General features: G+C 47.1%; 1 protein-coding gene across 1 annotated transcript; it reads right to left on the bottom strand.

Annotated features, from left to right (window-relative positions):
• Positions 1 to 10,189: 10,189 nt before the first annotated feature.
• Positions 10,190 to 10,800, bottom strand: LOC119448362 (solute carrier family 22 member 12-like). Its single transcript, XM_037711707.1, has 2 exons — positions 10,714 to 10,800; positions 10,190 to 10,609 (listed from the first exon to the last, which is right to left on the bottom strand). The coding sequence occupies exons 1-2, from the start codon at positions 10,798 to 10,800 to the stop codon at positions 10,190 to 10,192; spliced, it is 507 nt and encodes a 168-aa protein (XP_037567635.1).
• Positions 10,801 to 24,891: the final 14,091 nt, after the last annotated feature.

The raw sequence follows: 24,891 nt of genomic DNA, 5'->3' as shown, positions 1-24,891 counted from the left end.
CCGGGCGTTTCCAATGGGAGACGCTGGCACCGCCGGTGATGCCTTCCACCGGAGGCCCCCAGACGGCGACACTGTTTGGGACCGTGCTAACCGAGCGGCGCATCACGCGTCGTTTGCGCTTCGGATGCACTTCGGATGCGCGTTCGTAAGCGCAGTCGGTTGCGGCGCGTTGTAGCTTTCGAGCAAGTAGCATGTGGTGCCTCCGCATGTCATTGCTGGGTTTCTTTTCTGTGCGCGTGGTTCGCACTTGTGTCTGTTCACGGACGGAACCGAGATGTCGTCGCAGAAAACGAGGCGTAAAGACAGCACCTGTTTTGTCCCATATTGTACAACTGGATAGCGCTCAAACAACGAGCAAGTCTCATTATTCAGCGCGCCTGTTGACCCAGAACGTTTTGCCGAGTGGGAGAAGAATATAAGAGGGCAGATCGAAGGCTAACTCTGGCGGCTGTCGCTTGTGATAAACACTTTAATAATTGCTACATTGAGCGCTCGTTCAAAATTAGTCGACGGTGTTTCGCCCATGAAAATGTGCCCTGTTTAATTACCGTCATTTATGGTAATTATTTAATTTATGGTAATTAGATACAACTTGGGGCGAATTTAGCATTTGTGGACATGTCTCGCATATAATAGTTTACTGTAGAAAAAAGCTACACTTCTTCGGAAACCACGTATTTATTTATTGGTATTTTTCGCAGAAAAACCCCGTATCGTGTAGCGTTATAATGATAACTGTGCCTACGATCGTTTGTAAGTGCCACCAAATCATATTCTTTCGATTACGCTTTGCACCTCAACCAACGCTCCGCAGAACGAAACGGGCTGGGACAGCCCATTGGCGTCTGTCGCACACGCGCGCGTTTGCTAGAGACGCCGCTCGGCATAGCACGGTCCGTACGGCTATCGCCGTCTGGTGGCCGCCGGCGGAAGGCATCATTCTCCGTGCCACCGGAAAGCCCGCGGTCGGCACACTAGTAAGTATATTCTAGGCACTACTGCTGAGACCACCGAAGCGTTCACTGTCGGTGCGCGTTAGTGTCATAATGCAGTACTTCTCTTTTCTGCTCGTAGGCGGCGGCACCGCCCCGAGCAAGAGCGCGGGTACACGGAGGAGTGTTAGATATATAAGGCGCGTCTGTGGAGCTCTCTGCAAATGCGTTTGTGGCGCAATGGGTTAAACGCTCGGCGATCTATCGTCGCGGACCGAGAAGTCGTGGGTTCGATTTCGAAATTTTGCATGTTTGTGGAACTTTTTCTTCTGGTTTCTTTCTTTGTATTATGTTCTATGACGTATTTCCGTGACGGAAATACGTCAGTGAAGTCTTGGTGGACCCCGGCATAAAACACTTTCGTGTTAAAAAGAGATGACCAGTGCAGCTTCGGCACATTGCCTACGCTGGGCTCAATGCCAGGCCGCTTACGTCGACAGTGATGCAATTTTACCTTTTCGTGGAAGCCGCGCGCATCCCCCAAACATACAGCGCCTTGAGGGAATGGTTAGCAACGCTGTAACTGGCATATTGTTTTAGTGTCTCAGCTAGGTCCGACGATGTGACATTCGCGAGGACATCTGGTTGAAGCGCCTCAGATACACAGCGCGTGACGAAGGTAAGTCAAGTTAAAAGAAAAAAAAACAAGGAAAAGGAATTGTATTCTGGAGTTTAACGTCCCGAAGCTCCGCAGTGAGCTATGAAGGGACACCGTAGCGAAGGGCAGCAGAGTAATTTTCATATGCTGCTGTTCTTTACCGTGCACCCAAAGCGTGGTACACGGGCGTTCTTGCAGTTTACCCTCTTCGTGATGCGGGCGTCGCAGCTGAGTATCAGACCCGTGGCCTCGTGTTCAGCAGCAAAGCGCCATAGTCACTGAGCCACCGCAGCCGCTAAGAAAGTGACTACAGATGTATGAGATGACTGATTTATTGGTTCTTTGATTATTGGGGTCTAATCTCCCGATAAACACAAGGGCTTCGAGGGACGCCATAGCCGAGGGCATCGAATTATTTTCACCACGTCTTTGGAGGAGGAGGAGGAGGAGGAAACAACCACGGCTTAGCAAATTGCACCTTTTAAAGTGAATCTAAAGCACTATATTGTTTCTTATATTTCACCAATTAAATAAATCCTAGAGTTTTACGTGCCAAAATCGCGACGTGAGTGGGGGTCCCCAAACAATTTTCGCCACTTGGGGCTCTTTAACGTGCACCTAAATCTAAGTGCACGATCTTTCTAGCATTATTCGCTGCCATCGGAATGTGGTCTTACGCGGCAGGGTTCGAACTGGTTGCCTCGAGCACAGCACTGGAACGCCATGACCACCTGACTACGGCAGCGGGTGCTTCAGCCTCTGAGTGAAACTAGCCGATGGTAGATTTTTTTTTCATGCGCCACTCATCAAAGTACCCACAACATTCAGAGCTTAATAACTAGCGCGAGGGTTTGGCGCTGGGATAGTTGGTTTATGCAGATTATGGCGAAACAGCGAAGACGACGGGACGGGTAAATACGGACTGGAAAATGTGCTGTAAAACTAAATAGATACTGGTTTTGCAATAAACGCTGACAAAACAAGCAAGCAAGCAAGCAATCAAAAAAAAAAAAGTAAGACAAGGCCAGCTATTTCATCCAAGCTATCGCCCGGGACTACATTATCAAAACAGGAACGATGTAACAGAGACGAGCGTGGAAAAAGAGCACAGGGGAACACAACAACGCGAGAATAATTTCCCTGCAAGTTCCTAATTTTGCCTTAGTTCTTCGCATTTAAAATACTATTCGCTAGTCGGGAGGAAGAGCTGTCATAGAATTCCATTTGCACGCGCAACGGCATTTTTGGCATTGCCATTGTGAAATGCTACGTTTTGTTTCTTTTGTAAAACAATGAAAATAAAAAAAAGTTCACAGAGAGGCATCCTTGATAACGGCTCAGATGTCTCACGCATAGAAGGGCTCCCTCGTTTCTTGTCTAAAAGCAGCGCTTTAGCCTAGGCTGTTCTCGGAAACGACATAACGAAACCTATACAATGTCGCTCGTTATTTGTCTTCGGTAACCTCGCCGTTGGACGCGTAAATTTGTGCACTGCAGGAAAAGCACTATTGTTCGCACTCATAAATAGCTTTCATGGTGTATTATTCTTATCTATACGTAACAAAACGCTTCATTTTTCGAGGACCTATCTCTTCGCAATTGTCCAAAAATATAAAATCCGAGACAGGTTGCTTTGAACGATTCTTATTCGTTTCTTTCCGTATACATACTTCTAAAAAATGTACAACTTCTTGTCGAAGCACATATGGGATTCCGGATAAAAGATTTCCCGCACGACGTTCATTAGTGATACACTGAAGTTCTCCCAAATCAAACCTACGATGTCGTCGTAAATAGCGACAGAGTCCTTTAACTGAGGACTCTTATAGCAGACAGCACAGGTTGCTGAGCAACAGCGGCTCGTCATTTAGACTTAGTAATTTTGTTGGTGTTCAAGCACGGCATTACTCTGTTTTCCTGTGGTTTTCCATGCAAACCTAAATTTATAAGAATACTCATGTTTCTTCCGCAGGCAACCAGGAAAAAAAAAAAAAAAAAAAACAGGGACCGATGTGGAGACATCGTGAGGAGGCCATCCTGCAAATGTGTCCAGTTGATATCTTGCCCGCACCCCACTTGCATGAAGGCCACTTTGCAACTCCTTCCTTCATATCATCTTTTGCTTTCTTTGTAAGACGCATTGCCAAATCCTTGTGATAGTAGCGCTGGCTTGAAACTATTCCGTGAATGCCCAGAATGGCATGCACCTTTTGCGAATGATCACAACATATGGGAGAATATGCGCGTATTTGCAAATGCACAGGTCTGTAACAAAAGCATCTGCCTCATCGCGGCAAACTGTGCTTTCACCTGGGCAGCACTGTAGTGTTTCATGACAGTGTTTTGGTATGATAGGCACAGCTCAGAAAGTAGCGTGTTTTATCCTGATCACAATGAATCCTCTAGTATAGCCACCAAAAGCTTCATGGGAATTACCGTCGGCATACGAGTGTTTTTTACCATGTTTCAAATTGCTGCATTTTATTCTGTATTACTTTTTGACATTACATTGTGGTTGTGTGACCGCAGCTGCCAAGGGTGGCGCGCGGCCCAGTCAGGTACGTTCACTGCCTTTTGTTGCGTCCCCCAAGGCATTTCTGTAAGGAGTGTCTTGAATAAATGAAGAAGGAAAGAAAGTAAGAAAGAAAGAAAGAAAGAAAGAAGGAAAGAAAGAAAGAAAGACTCCTTTGTGCATGCACACAATCTACCCAGGAAATGTCCTTTTCACCACCATGTCACATAGCAGTTAGACCACCTGGCAGCATCAGGTTGTTCGAATGGGAAGTGCTAGTTGGGTGATCTGAAAAAATAATAGCCTGTGGCAAAACACAAGGCGTAAAATTGGGCTTCGAGAGATAAGAACTTCAAGTTTCAGAGCACAGACGCAGGGGTGCTGAAGTTGTAACGAAAAAAACTCAGAGGCGCGAATTTGAATGAATGTAAGGATTGATAAGTTACTAGGAAAGGGCGAGTAAAAAAAAACAGAGAATGTTAATTGAAGTTTAGCTCAAACAAGACGTTTGTAGGTAACTTGTTTATTAGATGAAGATGCCACGGACAGGTTGCGTCGTCTGATTCATTCTTTCTTGACTGGAATAAACACCATAAAATTTGTGTTAGATAGACATTATGGGCTGCGCGTGTCATTCATGAGTGTCATCAATTGTTCACTGGAACAGCTTGCTAAATTATTTCCACGATGGAGAAAGAAATAGAGAGAAATATGGACGAAATAAAGGAGAAAGGCAGGGTGATTTGCTACCCTACAATGGGGAACGGGGTATAGTGCTGTGATTGTGTACGGTGATCATGACCGGCTGTGATGGTGTATTTGTGCTCTCTATATCTCTATCTACTTTCCTCTTATACGTTTACGGTAAACTGAGCAAGCTGGTGATAGGTCCTTCTTCCTACGGTGCAACAGCCAATACAGACACGGTATACATTGTCATTTCTTGTGTTTTCTTTGTCTATAGAGTTGTCGAAACAATGAATCACACCGTTTAGGTTACTAAACCAACATACCTCATTTATAAGGTGAACTAAGAGGCTGAGTACCTATTAGTAATCTCGAGTATTAAGGTTGAACAACGTTTAATGCTTTTGTAAGAGATAAATGGCTCAGGCAACTCCTGCCTTTTAACAAACGTCCGGTAAAAAAAAGGAAAAAAAGTAAAAAAGACGAGCAAAACAAGGTCCTTGTTGGTTTTACATCTGCGGAGCCCTGATTGTGAACACTGCCAGACGCCTGAAACGCTGGAACACATATTGCGCGATTGCCAGCACACATGCTGGAGTGAAGATCGTCGGAAAAATTCCCAAGCCAGCGTTGGCAGGCAACCACTGTCGGAGGACGCTATCCTCGGCCCATGGCCTGACACTGCAACTACAACGCGGGCAAACTAAAGCGCTGTTTAAGTTACTGCGGAACACGAAGCTAGACGAGCGGCTCTAGTAGGGCCACCGTCTAATGTACGTAAGCCCTCACCACTCTTCTTGTCATCATCATCTATCCCAGTACTATCACTCCCCTTCCCTCTTCCCCAGTACAGAGTAGCAGAACAGAGCGCACTGGCTCAGGTCGACCTCTCTGTCTTTCCTATCAATAAAATCTACCTATATCTATGTTCCTCTAGGACAAACATGTGATAACAGTGAAAAAGAGTGAAATAAAACTGATAAGTGAGCTTCATATATTTGCGCAGAACATTGAGGGAGACTTCCGACTGGCTGAGGGGCACTTCTGAAGGATTGCGGGTATTACGGATGAAATATGACCTTTGCCAGACCGCTTGGAGCACTAATTTACTAACGCCTAAGTGCCGTCACGCTAGCTTGTCTATACGGTGCTACATATGAAAGTTTTACTCAACTCTAGTGAGGCCTTTCTCAACTATAGCGAAGCTCAATCATTCCTGCTTTGTGATGCACCGCCTGCCGTCGGCGCTTCGTGTGCTGAAAATTGATTTAATTTCTCGTTTGCGCCTTTCGCTGGGTCTTGTGTGAACCGCGCACGTGGTACTTCCTGCGCGCTGAATAATGGTCCGAGCAGCGAAAGGAACGCGCATATTTGTCAAACTTGCCTTTCGCCTTGTGTTGCACGAAAGAAAGGCGTCATCGCTAATGTTACCTTTGGAAAAAGCGAGAAAGGGAAGATATTTGTGTTTCGGTGTAAAAAAGTCCTGAATGTCGGCGCTAGTAACAACAAAAGCAAAGCAGTTATGCTCTTGTTTGAACAAGTGCAAGAAGCTGCACTGCTTTCTATGCAGAACTGCGGCTGGTAAAAAAAAAAAAAAAAAAAAAAAAGGGGCATATATTCAGGAAGATACGTGCCCCTTTCAGAAGTTCATTTTTTAAAATTATAGACTATGCGACAGCTATATGCGATGACTTGTCGCATAGCTGCTATTTTACCTCGTGGTTAGTTTACAGCCACCTGGTGCACCGTACAGAGCGGCTCGGCAAGGGTCCAGGAAGAGCAGAATATATTTCGTAGCCCAAAACCCAGTTAGTTAAATATGGGATGAGTTATTCAAAGGAAGGTTGTAAACGATTGCTCCTGCACATTCAACAAACGGGTCCTGGTGTTTCTTTGTGCACATGCGTTTCTCAGGCAGGTCTGGTCTGGTTAGTCTGCACAGACATTGCAATTTTGTAGATGCTGAAAAGACAACCCTAACACTCGCACGTTGACCTATTTTCTTTAAACGGTGTGATAGGCCGTGGATATAAAAAGTGTGGAAGTGTGGAAGAAATGAATCCACGTAATTTTTCCCACACTTTAAAGTGTGGAAAAAATTACGTGGGACAAAGCGGAAGGTGCCTCAACGAGCGTTTAAGGGAACATCGGTATAATGTAGCAGAAAAGCGGGGTGGGTTCCTCGACGCTCACTGCAGGCATTGCAAGTGGGCTGATGCTGGGGCGGATGATGGTGACCGCTCGACGTGCGCTCCAGAATACAGAGACTGCTCTATCGTGGGAAGAGCACGAGGAAGAATAACTCGCGAAATTATCGAAGCAGAAATGATTGATAGGCTCGGGGATAACTGTATTTCACAACCATCACTTGCCCTTTCCCGCAAAGAACTAGCTTATCTGCGTAATGGTATGTAAAGTATTTTTTGTAAACGGCGCATGTATGATGATGTACGCGAAACAGTTGTATATATGTGTGGGTCCTTTGCTCGAAATAAATATTGTTGCAAGTTAGCGCCTGTGTGTGTCACCTCTTCTTTCGTCCTTGTCTTTTCATGCGCTATAAGCCTCACGATGTCATACCAACAAGCCCAAATCACTGCATTACAGGACTTGTCTTCTTCAAGGCGACATATGCCCATGTATTTCGTTCGACACTTTGGGAGATTGCTGCGTCGACGTCTCGTAGTGGGCAACCGCCTGGACTAGTGATTGTATTTCGACAGAGTACACGGCATAGTGCCTAAAACATAACAAACAGCGCAGTTGTCATCTGCGCTTCGCATAAATATTGAGAGATTACAGGTTGCTCAAAATAAAAATAGCCACAGTTCTATGCCATCGCATTAGTTTTACATCCTTTCAATTAGTTACATATCCATCGCATTAGTTATATAGCTTCGCTTCACATATATCCAAGCATGCGGGCTGGATTTCTTTTATTCGCGACACCAAGTAAACTACAGAAGCAATGTGGCTTGTTGGTATTGCATGACAGATGACTAGTTGTAGCGCTAAACGGCCCAGGAGCAGAAGAATAAGGAGACACACACGCAGCACTGCTTGTGCTTTCTTCTGCTCCTGGGCCGTTTAGCGCTACAACTAGTCATCTGTCATATTCTTTCTCTCTCTCTCTCTTTCCATCTTTCCTTCCTTCTTTCTTTCTTTGTTTGTTTCTTTCTTGTCTCTGGCTCATACCCGCATATCCCTGGCTCATACGGGCATATGCAATGCGGGTATGCGCCTCCCGTGATTTTATTATCGTTAATCGTGACGTAACTGACGATAATGCGATGTTATTGATTGTATGACCCATCACTCATGTTAGTCATACATTCGTACCCTTCCATGCCAATTTTGGCATATGCCAAGTAAAGAACAAGAGGAACGTAAACTTTATTTCAAATCAATCGGATTTGAGTCCGGAGTCCGGCCGCGGACGCGGTTCCGAGACCTTGTCTCGTAGCGGCTTCCTCGGCTCGCTGGACGGGCCAGAGTTGTGCTGTCAGGTTCGAGCTGAGCAGTGCGGTCTTCAAGTGCGAGAGGAGGCTGGCGGTGGAAGAGACGGAGGGGTCGGCACTGCCCGAATTGTTGTTAAATCCTGACACTCCCATAACATGTGATCAAGCGTACGAGACGCGAATTTTCGCCAGGTTTTCGATAGGGTTTTAACGTGGCACCACCACCACCACCACCGACACTTGTGAGGCAATACGAGCTTCGCTTGAAAATGAACACTGTCCTTCGGGAAGCATATCACGTCGCCTACAGAGGCGCACCGGCCGAAAAGTGGAACGGTATCGTCATTCACGGTTCGTTTGTCACCGGGTCTGAGTTTGCTGGGCGACGGACTGCATAGCAAAGCTTTCTTTACTGCAGCTTGTGCGGTACGTCGAAGTCTTTTTGCAGAATAGCGTATACGGGCTGGGCGCTCACAGAGCTTTCTTCTGAAGATTCCATTCTTTCGCATATACTTAACGCAGCCGATCGTGGTTTCGCAGTTCGCAGCGTGAATTGCGCGAACAGCTGTGTACCTTTCCTTTGCGGTCGGAGGCTCGACGCCAGCACTCGAGTTTGTACTCCGAATTAGAAATGATTTGTTGCTTTTAGCTTAAGTTGGCATCCCTTGCGCGCACTGCGAGCGGCTCGCTTTCACGATGCTTTGAACTTGCTGGCGTGAAAGTTCCACGACGTGAGAGGAACGCGCAATTCTTACGAAACGAAACTATATTTGAACATAATCTTTCTTACAGTAAAGCTGTTAGCGCGACTGGAAGCGCTCAAAAAACGTTGTGTGCGTGTTTTCACTATAGTCTAAGCAGGTTCTCTTCCAAAAGCTGTCAACAACTCATTTGAATGCCATAATGTCTACTCAGGCCTTTATTCACTGCAGCTTGAAAAGTTGAGCTGGTACAGCTAGCAGGGCTCTACGTTTGTACGAGCCACGACAACTACGAATTGAGGCGCCATACGCAATGAAACTTTCAGTATTTCGGCATTTATATACTAGTCGTCACCAGCCAGCTGACGAGTTAAATCTTGACATAGGGGGGAACAGGTATCCAAGATTTACCTGTTTCACCCGAGTGGCAAACTTCGTTCACATTATGGCAATTGATTTGAATCACTTGCGCAATGAAATTGTATTTATAGGTGATGGGCTGCGAACGAAACGAATGTATGCTGCAAGCGAACTGCTGCTGTATTACCATCAACATTTGGCGACGGACCTCGTTCGAAGGCAGTTCTGACGCCACACGTTTTAGCCATAAATCCACAGAATTGACGATGACACTTTTAAGTGCATAGTATTGCTGGAAACTTACACATAGGGAAGCGAAAATTGAATTTCTTAATACGTCCATGTGGCAAAGTGATTTTTCAAAGGACCAAAAAATAAAGCGTCAGTGCATAGCTTGCAGATCGCCAAATTATTCTCTACATTGCTGTAAACGGGGCAAGATGCGCGTGTCTATATATCAGCCTTAAACACGAGAGATTATCACAGCACGATTTGTAGAGCATCCGCGCTAAAACAGCGTAGATGCCTGGAATAGAGCGTATTAGATAAAACTGTCGACGCACCACAAAGGCATATTTAAGAGTCTTTGCGAAAGGTTAACGAAGAAGTTAGTTATGCAACTAACAAAATGATGTTTAAACGATAAAACATTAACACATGCACATGATGTATTGCCGCGTAGAAAAAGGCCAGTCAACGTTCTCCTAGTGTCCGGCGTTTATCGTTGCTTTGCACTTCCAGCGATGCGATGTTTGCGTTATCAGGCACCGCTTGAGCGATTCCCGACGATGCCTCGAACGGTATGTCTGACAGCTCGTCTGGCAGAACAGTACGCTCTTTGGTGTCTGGCAGCCGAACCACCAAGAATGCAGCGGTGAGACCTAGCAGAGACACCATGACAGAGGCAACCACGACACCTGCAAAACGTCTAGGTAGACGGCGAGTGGAGTGGCGATGCTGGCCGCTGCCGAAAAGCACGTGCACATGGCTAGGCCCGAGCAGCGCACCACTGTAGGGTACACTTCTGCTGTGTACAGCGTTAGAACGGCTTGCGATGCGTCCGTGACCACGCTCGCAAGCGTCAGCAGCGTAGCGCTGGAGACAACATTCGAATCGCCCCATGCAGCAGTCGCGAAGATGACAATTGCGGCGACGACCAGAGCCCAAGCCAGGGACGTCTTTCGGCCGACGTGCGCAGCAGAAGCCATAGCGCCCAGCTCGCCAGGGATGGACAGCAGCGCGAAGAGGGCCATGAGCGCCAGCGGATAGAACCCCAAGTAGTGAATTTTCAGCCACGTCACCTGCAACGTAAACGCAGTCACGCACCAGCAGAAGTAAAGGATGGCATTATCCTTCCAACGGCACCACAGACGCGCTGCCTCGTAGCAAGTACTCATGCGAGTACCTTCTGGGCGCTCCAATTCACGACGCTGGCGCCCCCACTGGAGGCGCACATCGAAATGTTCTCGCCGTTGAGCGTAGCCGCACGCATGATGACTGTTTCGGCCTCATCTAGCCGGCCTCTGGCCAGCAACCAGCGTGGGGACTCCACCAGGCACGTGATCGACCGCAGCATCATGAGGCAAGGTAGCATACCGGCCAGCTGCAACGTGTACCAGCTGAACCCGGCCAACATCATTGCGGATGCGATGACGGCACCGATAACCTTGCTCAACAACAACCGCCATCGCGTAGAGAGAGCGCCGCTCAGGTGCCAGAACTTCCACCACGAGCACAAAGCTCGTGTTGAAAAGCGTGGTCGTGGCGGCTCCAAGGATGAAACGCATGACTATGACGTGTTTAGCCTGACGAACAACAGAATCACCATGACCGCCGCTTGGACAACGATCACTGTGAACGCATCACGGGCTTTCGCCCCAGCCAGTCTGCCAATGGCCCCATGATGAGCAAAGCGCAGAAGGCGCCCATGGCGAAGGCGGCACAGCTCAGGCGGCAGGTACCAAGCACGTTCGCAGACCAGCCAAACTCCTTAACGATGGAGTAGTGATATACGGAGGGGCGCGTACTCCCAGCTAGTGCACGGCACCGTGGCTACACTGGTTCCGTTCCATTCGGCATACATGCGGCACCGGCTGTAGTGGCCGTTCGTCGGTGCGTGGCACCATCTGTGTTTCCATTCGTCTGTAGACATGTTGCGCAGATTCTTGGGTCTAGCGCACCAGTGGTCGATATCGTGCTGGACACTCTGCAACGGCAGTGTCTGAAAGGGCACCATGAAGGCTACGAGCAAGCCGAAGTGAAACGTCGTCGTTTGGAAGCGACCGTTCCTGCCCACGAGAAAAGAAGCCTTCTCGCGCCGCAAGCAACTGGGCCATCCTGTTGTTGATTGCATGCGGCGGTCCGGCGAGCCATCCCGAGGCAAGCTCAGCGAAGTGCGCGACAGGGATTGCCGGCTGCGGCTAATGGACTGCACGCTATCGCGTGGCTGGCTTTGCCTACGCGATATTGAGGCAAACCCGGGCTGCTTCCCGCCTACGTCGCAGGGTGGTAGAGTGATCACGGGTGCAGTACTGGCACGCTTGTGTTGCGGAGACATCTGAAATTCTTCGGGCTGCGGTTTACTGACAGAGGAGCGGGGGCGGCCCAGCAACGGTGACAGCAGCTGCCGAGTTTTGGTTGCCCAGGAACCAGAATGGGTCTTCAAAGGGTGGGACTTCAAAACTCCACTTCACTCAGCGACGAGCTCCGCTTCACCACTGACGGGAACGATGGCTTCCTATTTAGATGCCGGTCGGCCATACGGGAGCTTGCCGAGTGCGTACGTTGCTCCGAAGTCAGGCGTGTCTCGGACCGCGTAGTCAAAAGACGTCACCGAAAGTCTAGGCTTCGGATATACGCCAATCTTCGATCTTCGAGTCGCAGAGAGCGTCGAGCACCGCGGTGACAGTGTAGCAGAAGTGGAGTTTGCTGAGGAATGCGACGATAATCGTCGGGCGGTACCAGTGGACGCGGAAATGGGGAGTACTACCTGTGCCGGCGGGGATTGAGACGGCGAAGACAAGTACGAAGGCACCGTAGCGCTGAAGGCAGCGTCGTCTGTCTGTGGTGACGCCGGAGATTGGAAAGGGGAGGACATCGACGGCGACGTAGCTTCTCGCATCGTTGACGATGCCTGCAACTCCTGGTCACGTGGTCTCGCCTTCCATGCTAGGCTTCGTTCGCTCGGCTCCTCCGTGGTCGACACAGGGAGCTCAGACGGCGGTGTCTGGAAGCCTTCGTTCTTCCGTCTTCGCTTGGAACCGTGACGTCGTAGCTTGGACATAGTCAAGCCTGCCGACGAGTCCCGTAGAGCGCGCTCTTACAGTCTCAGAGCGAAGACGACTGCTTCAACGGAGTGAGGAAGAGCTTGCTGTTGTTGTCGCCTTCAAAAGATCCTTGGTGACGTTCATCGTTCGTTGTTGCTTCTTCTTCTGATGCATGCCTCGCGGCAGTCTCGAGCCATTCTCACTCGTCATCTTCGTTACCGTGCGCTACCATCTGCATCCGTTGCTTATTGAATGAATGCAATATATATATATATATTATATATATATATATATATATATATAATTCAACTTGGATATCTGGTAATTCTGGAGGTTTTATAATAAGGGTTAGCAGCGGAAACAAAATTATTCTCATTAAGAGAGAACATCGTTAAAACAAATTGCAGAAATGTTGTATCTCGCAGTACACAGAAGAACGACAACGAAGCTGTGTGCCAATGCACATAATTCTTTTCTGCATGCTTGTTTTCTAGCTGACTCACGTGCCACACTTATTCTGAGCTCATCTTCGTCTTCTTCAGTATACGGCAGGCAGCTAATTCACTTAAAATGTGTAGAATCATATATGTGCGTAGTACTTTATTATAAAAAAATGTCACAGTTTCGCCCTAAGGGCGAAGCAATGAATGCGATAGCAACACAGCAATGTCATACGAAGTAAGGTGAGCGGCTTTGGTAGCAATATGAATTGTAGTACATGAGCTGATTAAGTAAGCAGGTGTGCTGCGGCGTAAGTAGACCGACATGAAGAGAGACTCGATGACCACGAGAAGGCGCGTGTGAAACGGTGGTGTTGATGAGAAAGGCTTCCCGGGGGCTGCGCTGCGAAGGGACACACCTGGAGCGCTGCACTGCCGATCCGGGCAGCATTGCATGTGTAGCGTGCGTTGGAAAATGTCGCCCGACTATTACTAACTGAATGAACAAGCGTGGTGTGAGCGCGCACAACAAACATGAATATCACACTGAATGACTGCAGACAACGACTGTCAAACGCTGGCAGCAAGCAGATACGCCGCAGCGGGCGAAGGTACGCGCGGTCTATCGCTTCACGGAAACTGAGCGGCGAATGCACAGCGCTAAAGGTCTGAGCAGTGTGGAGATAAGAGACGGTGCGCGCGAGCGACGAGTGACGAGCGCGATTGTTAGCAGAGTAAAGCGCCCCCCCCCCCCCCCCCCCCCCCCCCCGCTTTCCGGCGCTGGCTTCCCGCTTCCTTGCTTGCGCGTGGGAGATTGAGTGCGTTTCGCTCTCCGTGATAGCGCGCGTCCCCCACGCTTCCGCTCGGGCATACGGCGCGCGGCGAAGATTTTATCCATACGGAACCTCACGGCGACGGCGACGACGACGGCGACGGCAGAAATCCGATTGAAGTGTCCATATAATTGCTATCGCAATAAATATATTCGACTTAGCAAGAAGGTTTGGGGAATGTAGTGTTCATGCTGTAACTCGTTCCCATATAGTTGTTCACAAAGGCGATTTAAAGGTCTTAATGTGACATTCAGTAACGTAATTTCTCTCTCTCTCTTCATAAAGGTGGGCAAACTGCAATTACGCGTGCAAATAATGCGCTCATGCGAAGAACCTAAATGAACTGAAAGTGAGTGAATATTTGCATCTTTTTAGAAATGCAGATAGTGCAATGACTCTTATGATACCTTGGTCGAGTAACCTCAAGTGTACCTGACTAATAAAATAAAATAATATATATTTTTGTGGAACATATGCAATATAAGGTAAGGTTTATATAAGTGACCTATTAATGCCGATAAGCATACTGCTGTGCTGCTGCACAGCTCTGTAATTTGGGCCAATAATGAAAGAGCAGGGAAAATTTAACAATATCAAGAAGTTCTTGTCAATGAAAAGTGCTAGAGTTTCTTCTGAACGAGAGAAGGACTAGGAGGCTCTGAAAAGAAAGATCTTATAACGTAATAATTTGATGTTTATACTGCCAAGCACATTGAACCGCGACTGTCGTCAGCGTCTCGGTACCTCTACCACGCACCGACTCTTTAAACCTTAGCACCCAACACACATATCTTCCTCATTCTTATACTGAAGGGCAGCGCCGTTCCTAGAGTCAAGGTGCCTCAATAGGGTGTTTCTGCAATGCCGTAGCCAGAGTTCTGTTCTTTCTGAACGTTCTTTCGGGAACGACTGGTCAGAGCCACTTTAGCGATCTTTGCGATATCATGCTTGGAACTTGTGCTTCGGAAAACGGAACCACTCAGATAGACAACTGCTCGAAAAATGGAGACGAAGATAAATTAAGAAAAAAGTAAAAAAAGACACACACACTTTACTCCCCTCTTTTCTTTTACGCCCATGCCATTTCTCGGCGAAATCCCGGAGAACATAGAGTTTCATATTACTATAACTAGAGGGCAATGTGGCGCTGCGATCGTTCAACTATCATGGGAATGATGGGAAGTACAGCTACGGATTGGTATTCTGTTGACTGGCGAACTAGTCTACAGTATTTTTTTGTCAGTTTTGGTTTCGCTAGTTTTGCTCCAAGCGCAGTTGCTAATCCGCAGTGGGTAGCAGTGGGGCAGTGCGGCGCAAACTCTCGAGCTCTCTGTATTTGTTCGGTCGCTCGAAGTAGCGATAGGGTTCTTTATTCTATGGCGATAGCGTGCTGAGCTAGCGACTGGAACGATGCTTGTGTCGCGGCGTGTTGACGAAGCCCTGACGAGAAAGCGACGGCATCGTAAAAGGTGAGAGAACGTGTTTTGACTGTTTTGACCCTGCTTTGTTAAGTGTGTTAGGTTACGCCGTAGCGTTAGCCGCTTTATCAAACTTCAGAAGATCGAAAAGAAGGTAACATACAAGCACAGTACTCGCGGGATCGAATCCCGGCCACGGCGGCCGCACTTCGATGGGGGCGAAATGCGAAAACACCCGTGTACTAGATTGAGGTGCACGTTAAAGAACCCCAGGTGGTCCAAATTTCCGGAGTTCCCCACTACGGCGTGCCGCATAATCATGTCGTGGTTTTGGCACGTAAAACCCCATAATTATTTTAAAGCACAGTACTACGCACATCTTCTCTGCTTAAAACCTTTAAAGCACGTAGAAAACGTGGCATATCCCCACAAATAAGTTTCAGTGGCGGATTTCATTAAAATTCCTGGGATGACTGATCGGGCCGGCGTATGCGATCATTGTAACGCGTCGCGATACTGCATCTAGTGATGGCTTACGTGTGGGATGTCTGATCGGTTGTGGTTCCGTTGTAGTGTGTCAAGTACGCTCGCTTTTACACGAGCCCATAGAAATCCGTACCAGCTACGTTCGTTAGATTATGGGGGTATGCAGCATACGTTTCCGGCGCACAACATTCATAATTATATGAAAGCTTGCAGCTTTCATTTATATTTCAGCTTGCGATTGCTCTTACTTTCCTGTCTAGTTTACTAACGCAGTGCCACTTGACTGACGGAAGAATGTTGCATGTGATAACTGAAAAAGAAAAGGTGCGTTTCAAATACTGTAGCTCAGATGAAGAAAGAAAACACTATAGTAATGAGGTTGACCAATTCCTTGCTCATAAAATTGGTGCATTGCAAAACCTGGAAGTGTGTGGTGGTGTCGTGCTGTCATTGCTCCTTGCAATTTAACTTGGTTAATGTCCGCATGAAATTGACTCCTTATACTTTTTAGTTTAGAGATTAGTATTAACATAAATGCAGTGTGTATATGTGTCGCTGTAGTCATTCATTTTTGTAATGTTGCCAGGGTTTACATAAGATTGACAGTTCAAGGAATCGTAGCAAAAGGAAAATAGGACAATCAAGCACAGTTTTTTGGTTTGCTTGCAAAACACAGTAAGACAGACGAAATAATTTTGTTGTTGAAAGTTAGCGCTTCTTCGTCTTCGTTCTTCTCGTGTCCGTGTTTTCATGCGCTTCCTCATTTGAGCCCCGCAACTATGTCATAGTGTGCACTTCATAGAAGACCTAGATGCGAGCAACACAGCATTGAGCAACCAAAATCTTGTGCACAACGTGTTGGTTGATTACAACGCTGCCCATCCTTCCGGTGAACACATCGAGTGAGCTTCAAGTGTTGCTGCTGATGCCTTCACAAGAAATCGAGGGTAGAAGACAAAAGACAATTTTAAAAAGCATATAACAATAGTGTAGCATGTATAACATATAAATATTGTGTTACTAAAGTTCATCCGTGTGAAGGGTTTCAGTGGACGTACTAAAACAGCAAGGCCAGCTTGTTCTATTTAGTGTATTTTTCGAGGAAAATATTGGTAAAGTAAGATGTATTAGTTTCTGTAATTACTTAATGTTTTGGTAGGACAGTAATTGGTCGCTGTAGGCAATTGCAATTTTGATTTAATTATAATTTGTTTATCTGTGCTGTGTAGAATTCTGATTGCAGCACATATAAAATCGGCCATACAATCGGCTATGTTGGTGTTTGCAGTTGCATACTATATAGCTCGACCTCATTCAATTTTGCTCAACCACCAATCAGTGCGCACCTGAGGCGAAAGGCGAACTACCGCCGAAGTGGAACGTTTCAGAATACGGCCCCAGTTGTTATATTACCAGAGCCTTTTCTTAACCGCCCTTGAATTTGAATTCCCCAACTATAAATAGTTCTTAGCTAAATTTAGTTTTCACCTAGATTATGTTATAAAATTAAGTTTTTTTGAAAATCAGATGCCATTTGACCCAGTAATCATGATACGAAACTTCAACTCATACTGTGCACAAGAATGATTCATATCTGCCTTTTATACGAATGTTTTAAAACATCCTAAGCGCAGTGTCCACCAACAGTGACATCACAGGAATGACAGGATCTCTGCCCTTTGAAGTTAGCCCAGCCTTCTCGTCCTGTGGGGCAGCATGTATGCAGTGAGGCTGAATTATACTGTTCTTTGCCATCACTTCTCTTGCAACCTAAAGCATCCCCCTCACTTTCTTCAGAACATGAATATGGTTCATGTGATATGGCTAGGATGGGGTAATTTGACAATGTGGCCTCAGTGTATGCTTCATCTGGTGATTGGCACAAGCATCACTAGCTTGACATCCCACAAGGTCACACATGCTGTTCCTGTGAAGTTACCAGTGGTATGAAGACACATGTAATTTGGCATGTGTTTGCAAGTGTTCAAGTCAAAGGAACCTATAATTTTTGCTTGTGTGCCTGAGGGGTCGAAGCTTTATACCTTGGTTATAGATTGGAATAGACATACAAAGAAAGAAAAGGGGACAAAAATTGTGTCAGTACTCTTCAGTATTCTTGATCCCATTAGACAGTTGCTTCCCTGATAAGTTCATTCGCATGAACATAGTGAGTTCGAGACAAAAACATAATGTGAAATCATCGTTACTGTGAACTGGAGGGGTTTGCCGTGTTTTGCTAGAACATTTATATTGTGCAACATATATCATAAATTTTGCTCTTTAATGTCAGTTTTGCTCTTCGCAGCTGCTAACAATCTTTGTGAACTTCTTTCCATGTTTCTTTAGGACCTGAGAGAGACTGACGTTTTGGGATCTGCTACACCTTTCTCTTCCCTGGTATGCAGTGAAATATAAATTGAAAGTTGAATGAAATAAACAAACATACTTCTACCCTTGTTTGTCACTGCTTGGTTGAAACAAGTCGGCACTGCCCCTTCACGCAGTCGGCGTCGTTGTAGACCACCGCAAAAGTTAAATTGCTCGAAGTGGGCAGAGCACAGAGCATGACGTCTGGTTGGAGCAAAGCCTCTCAGACCCATGGCTTGAAGCCATTTTTGCAGGAGGATGGGATTGCCAATTGGAAACCTGTTTATTGAACACAAAAGTGCAGAAAGTGGTCAGTCATCATCATCATCACCAGTCTATTTATATGTACAGTACAGGACGAGGGCCTCTCCTAGAGATTTCCAATTACCCCAGTCTTGCACTAGCCGATTCCAACTTGCACACACAAATTTTCCAATTCATCACCTCGCCAAAATTTCTGCCGACCTCGACTGCGCTTCCCTTCACTTGGCACCCCATTCGGTAACTGTAATAGTCCAACAGTTATATGCCCTATGCATAACATGGCCTGCCCCAGTTCCTTTTTTTCTCTCTTAATATGAAACGGAATATCGCTTTCCCCATTTTCTCTCTGATCCACACTGCTCTCTTCCTGACTCTTACCATTGCACCTAACAACTTTCGTTCAGTCGTTTCTTGTGTGGTCAGTACGTAGATGCAACTTTCTGCTTTCCTACAGCACTTTGGCTTCTTGTACATGCTGCTAGCCTTAAACCTGTTAAGTGTAGCTGCAGACATATGCTGGTGTTTAATTAAGCTGCCAGTAATATTTTTTTGCTCATGATGCAGAGTGCAATGGAAAGACTGCTGACTGCTTGCATAAGCATTTTGTTTGCTACATAGTTGCTCTTCTACTGGCTTGACAATCAAATTGATTGAGGGCTTCATTGCATTTTTCATTGAAATGGTTGTTTCAGGACATTTGAGAACACAAACTTACTTGTGGTAGAAAGGTTGCTGTTTCCTGGCTGTAGTCTGCTGTCGCAAACGGGTAAGCGCAAAGCCACGACGTAACAGTTGCTGGCGCGCACTTCAGAAGAAGCGGTACGTCAACATAAAATATAGTAAAGCATGCTCGTAAGAGGCCACAAGCGTCTAAGATAGCACTGCAGCAGATGTGTTTAAAAGTACTCGAAGGCGTTCATCAATCGTGACAGCCGATGCAGCCTTTCGAAAGAGCGAGAGAGTTCGCAAGTGCGTACCGCTGCGAGAAAAGTTCACTTTCCCCGCGTTCGCAGCGAGCAGGCGTCGTAGCAGACGACACTTGTAACATTTCTCAAAGGCGCAACTCTTTTCTCATAATACAAATTTTTATTTCCATAAATATTTGATGAGTATTTTTATATAAGCACATGCACGGTTGTTATTGCTGTTGTGAAAGTAAATAAATAATTATTCAATGGCGCTAAATCAGGCAGAACAATGCATACCCTGGTGGTAAACCATGCTTCAATCTCAAAGTCATACAAACTTTATTCAATGTATTATGCATTATATAAAACACAACATAAATAAAATTAATTTTTGCACGAAAATGTTTTAATACAGCTTCGTTTACTGCGCCGCATGCAAACGCCACCAGTTTCAAGACAGAAGTCAATCCGAAGCCTGTACTTCCCATCATTCCATGTAGGTTGAGGCGACGTTCAGGAGAACCCCCGTAGACACTAGCGCCACTTTTCCCTCTAGGTTTTTTATTTAGAAACTCTATGCCGGAGAATTTAGTGGCCGCCACAAGGTGGCGCTATGCTTTGGAGCGATGTACGTTTGCTTTGGAGCGATGCGACTTTCAGCCGGCGCCGCAAGGGGGCGCGACGCTCCGGAGCTTTGTGCGCAAACGCACAGACAAAGAACCTACATACGATATAGGAGACTATGAGTTTTTTTTTTAAACGGATGCGCCAATCGCAGCGCACGTACTAGCGCAGGCGTGCTCGCGTTCCTGCCAGGGTGAGCTACGTCACGTAATGAAGCAGCAAAGTTCCTGCGAAGCGAGCGGTGTGGTGTGGCGCTGGAATGATTAGCGGCAACGCAGCCAGCTGTGGAAGCAGACGACCCATCGAAATGCGAAAACACCTGTGTACTTAGATTTAAGTACACGTTAAAGAACCCCGGGCGGTCCAAATTATTCCGGAGTTCCCTACCATGGCGTTCCTCATAATCATATAGTGGTTTTGGCCCGTAAAACCCCATAATTTAATCTTAACATAAGGACGACGAACATGGGCAGTATCACGAGCACGCGCGCAAAACGAGGGGCGCCAACGAGCCAGATGCGGAAGAAGACGACGCTCGAGCCAATGCTGATGATAATAATTGTTGTACAGGCCGGTCGGTCTACTACACGGACGCGATATCCTGGAACCTAGCCCTTACAACTTCGCTGTGAAAAAGGAATCAGCAGACTTCAACAATTCCTCCGAATATGAACTCCTTTGTGCAACAGAAGAAGGCCCTCACAACAGACACCTTCAATTTCTAAGAACCATTGTGAGGAATAGCGCTAATTCCTCGCAACATGCCGTTATACCAGCAACCTCCACCATTCCCAAGAATGACTTCCTTCCTCGGCGCAGAGTAGCTGGCCAGAAGAATGTGCCACAGGACGGTGCCTCTGCATTTGGTGTCATTAAACTGTTCTATCTTGCTATACCTTCCGATACGCCCAACATCGTCTTCGTCCACTACACTATTGCCGGCTGTGGCCTCCAAAATACATGCACGCATGCTACCGCTCCAGAGTCATAGTGGTGCATAAAACCCTGCAGCAATAAGTGGTGTCTAGAGCCCGACATCTATCACGTCTTTATGGCTTCGCAATTACTTCCGGCGCATGAGGCCCAGGAAAGTGTGGTATTCGAGATCTGTTTCTGTTACTCAAAGGTTGGTGAGGGTGGACTTGGACACCACCTATTGCCAAACGCGAACTTGCGCTATACCTGAGGGGTTTCACGCGTTCGGTTCCCTACTGCACTTGGTTAATGTTCTTATTTTATTGCGATAGCAATTATATAGACACTCCAAAGCAGATTTCTGCCGTCGCCGTCGCCGTCGCCGTGAGGTTCCGTATGACGTCAATGGAGATGAAATAGTCGCCGCGCGCGCGCCGAACGCTGTATGTGCGAGTGAAAGGGCGCGAGGGACGCGCGCTTTCACGGGGAGTGAACGAACGGCGGAGAACAAACGCGCGTTCTGTGCCGTGCTCCCTTAAGGGCTGCAGAAGTAGGCGTCTCTTTCCTCCTTTACGATCACCATATATGTAGAGCAAACGCGCCTTCTTCTGACGCACGAAAGGCCGTAGGGGGGAGGGGGGAAGGGAGGCGACGTGTAGCTGCGGCACCAGGTGCCTATTTATATCAGAGGCCCGCAACAGTCACCAACGCCGCACGCATTTTGTGCGAACGCGGGCAAAACGCCGACGGCGTCGACAACAGTTCTGCGTGTTGCCGGTGCTGCTGCATGTCCAAATTTATACAGCTGATAAAGCTACTATCATTACTCCGTATAGCTCTCTACAAATTTGCTATCGCAATTGATGCTTCGCCTTTCAGGTGAAACTACGACAATTTTTGTATTGTCCTGGTGCCGTTTGAGTGATGATTATTAGCTTCTTACATTGTGTTTTTATTGCGATAGGAATTATATGGACACTCCAAAGCGGATTTCTGCCGTCGGCGTCGTCGTCGCCGTTGCCATCGCCGTTGCCGTTGCCGTGAGGTTCCGTATGACGTCAACGGCGATGAAATCGTCGCCGCGCTCCGGACGCTGTATGTGCGAGTGAAAGGGCGCGAGAGACGCGCGCTTTCACGGGGAGCGAACGCACGTCGGAGAGCAAACGCGCGTTCTACGCCGTGTTGCCTGAAGGGCTGCGTCTCTTTCCTCCGTTACAATCACCATATATAGAGAGCGAACGCGACTTCTTCCGTGGCGCGAAATGCCGTGGGGGGACGGGTGGGAGGGAGGGGAGGCGACGTTTAGCTGCGGCACCAAATGCGTATTTACATAAAAACGTTGTGAGGCGAGAAGGTAGGTAGATTTCCGACGCTGCTCCACGAGTGTCCCAATCTGATCTCGTCGAAAACCTCCGAGCCGCCCCCAGAGGCAACGGCGACAGTCACCAACACCACGCACGTTCGGTGCGAACGCGGATAAAACGCCGACGGCGTCGACAACAGTTCTGCGCGTTGCTGGTGCTGCTGCATGTCCAAGTTTATACAGATGATAAAACTATTATCCTTATAGCTCTCTACTAATTTGCTATCGCAATTGATGCTTCACCTTTCGGGTGAAACTGCGCCAATTTTTTTACTTCGCGCTTCGTCTGCAAAGGGAGGCGCATTAACACCCTTTGTCTCAACAACTAACCCACAGGCAAGCTCTACTGCACATGTGACAAGATGACTGTTGGTCTATGAAAGTTTGATTATAAGTTTGCATCTAAGAACGGTCGTAATCGATGCGCGTGGCTTTCCCTCCTTCCTTTCACATCAAGCGCCGTCTGCCCTGTCTGTATAATTCACACGGGTGAGAGAGTACGTGTCACCATTGTTTGCAGCTCATCCTACATCTTTTCCCTTTGTCTTACGAGTGACAGACACAAAGCGCAGTGCATTGTAGATGTGACGCCGTGGTAACTTAATAACCACTGCTGATTTCGGATTCAGTTTGAGCATGCTAGGTTGACAGGATGTCCACGTCTTATACTGCAGAAGGGCTCTGTCGTCTAATGCTCGAAGACGCGTCCCGGATTCTCTCACAGTACTTATCTTTACGCCTTCGCTCAAAATGTCAGGTATCTCCTTTCTTTATTCAATTGGCTGCGTTCTTTCTTTGTTCTCGTTTCTTCTATTTCTGGTGTGCTTGCGTGGAACGAGCTCGGTTCCCACAAAATATGATCACCTATAGTGCCCGCGTACGTGCGCAAGGTATTCGTTACTTGAGAAGCTACGTCCTGTCATGAAGGGATTTTGGTGATGGCATCTCAATTCTGGTTTCATATTATATTCACAACAGGCACTCGAGTCCCTTCAAGAGTGCCGAGGCACTTCCACGCGTTTTGTAGTTCTCTTTAGGGCCGCGTTTTATGTCAATAAAGTTTTTCAACCAACCAACCTCCTTTTATGTGCCGCTCAGTACCATCAAGTCCGCACTGGTCGTACCTTCAAGTCGGACTTGGAACAATAATGTTGCTCACTCCAAACCTTTATAATCGAGATATATTTCAAGTACGGCTCTGCCGCGTGCTTCACTCACTAGTGATAATGGCTCTTAAGCTTATTATTTAGCACATGTTTACGATAGTTGGACTGCTAAAAGTCGGATGGTTCATGTGGCTGGTGCTTATTGCATATTGTGTTCAGCAAAACCAGCAAGTCGTTTGCGTACTACGTGAGATGCTATTTGCGACCTGTTCACAACTGTCATGAAGTAGCGGCCGCTGTTGTCGCGTCGGCATGTGACTTCCATTGCAGTGATGGGGTGTATATAAACCGCAGGGATTACTTCTCTATATATCGAGCTTACGTCCTGTCTTCTTCACTTTGTCTTTCGCCCACCTTTCCTCCTCTTCTAGTTTAGACTAGACAACCAGTCTCCACCTTGGTTAGAATCCTAGCGTTTTCTTTACATGCGCGCTCTTCGCTGCTCAATAGCGTCGCGCACGAGAGCTTATGCCTGGAAGGATCAAGGCAGAAGCCAAGCGACAAGTGGGATAGGTCACGACAACAATGCCTATATGTGTTTTCTCAGTTGTTTTGTAGCTAGTCTTACCACAGTTTCTTTGAGTGTGTTTACTTTTGCACAATTTCGCAGCGTTAAACACCGGGAAATTAGTTTCTGACATCTGGTAAAAACTGCTTGATGTCGGTTACAGCGTTGGAATGCCGCACTACACCCCTGTTCTGTCGTCGACCGCTTTCCTTGCAAAGCGCACCGACGCGTCTGCAGGAGCAAAACATTGGCATTACTAAGGGCAGATAAAAAGGAAGGTGCGAGGAGGGAGAGACGCAATGATCCTCTCGTTAGTGTCAAATTAGGCGGCGTTTCTATCTGTAAGCTGGCACGCTGCTCACTCCGTGCCTCGAATCTACGACAGCTGGCCAGTTGGGCACCTCGTAATGGCATCGATAAGAGGTCGCCCCATTCCGAGCCGACGCCGTTTATTGCCGTGCGTAACGGGAGACGTTCTGGGCATGTGTAGATTAGTTGTTGTTGGCTTTTTGTTTTTCTCTGACATCGAAAACAAAGCTGAGGAGTGCTCAACAGCTCGTCCTAGTGTTTTCCGTCTGAAGGCGAACGTCTCTCCTACAGCAGTCTTTCTTCAGACCAGTATTACACCCTTAGCATTCTACTGTACTTTTTCTCCAGAGATACAGTTTACCTGTCTTAGTGTGTACGCTGCTGTGTGACAATATTTGATTCCAGCACTACTTCCTAAGCTATCACTTCTAATATCCAAGACAATTGAACAGGATTGTAGAAGAACATAGTGTCGCCAATGTGCGTTTAGCACACAACTGCTAATGATGTTCTCTAAGCAGATGTTTGCTAGTTAACCCTGTTCATTGTTAACATTTCTTACTTACTATTTTTATATTGTTGTTTCGTCATTCATCGTGTCCATGCGAATCACATGTCTTGCATTTGGATAGGCTAAGATCTTTACGACTCATTAAATATTTATTTTTCTGACTCACTGAGTGAACGGAAACTGTGTCTTCCATAGGTTGTGTATA

This window comes from Dermacentor silvarum, chromosome 4 (genome assembly GCF_013339745.2).
Source record: "Dermacentor silvarum isolate Dsil-2018 chromosome 4, BIME_Dsil_1.4, whole genome shotgun sequence".
In the NCBI taxonomy this organism is placed as follows: domain Eukaryota; kingdom Metazoa; phylum Arthropoda; class Arachnida; order Ixodida; family Ixodidae; genus Dermacentor; species Dermacentor silvarum.
Note: the sequence above shows the minus strand (reverse complement) of the source record. Positions and strands in the feature narration are given on the sequence as shown.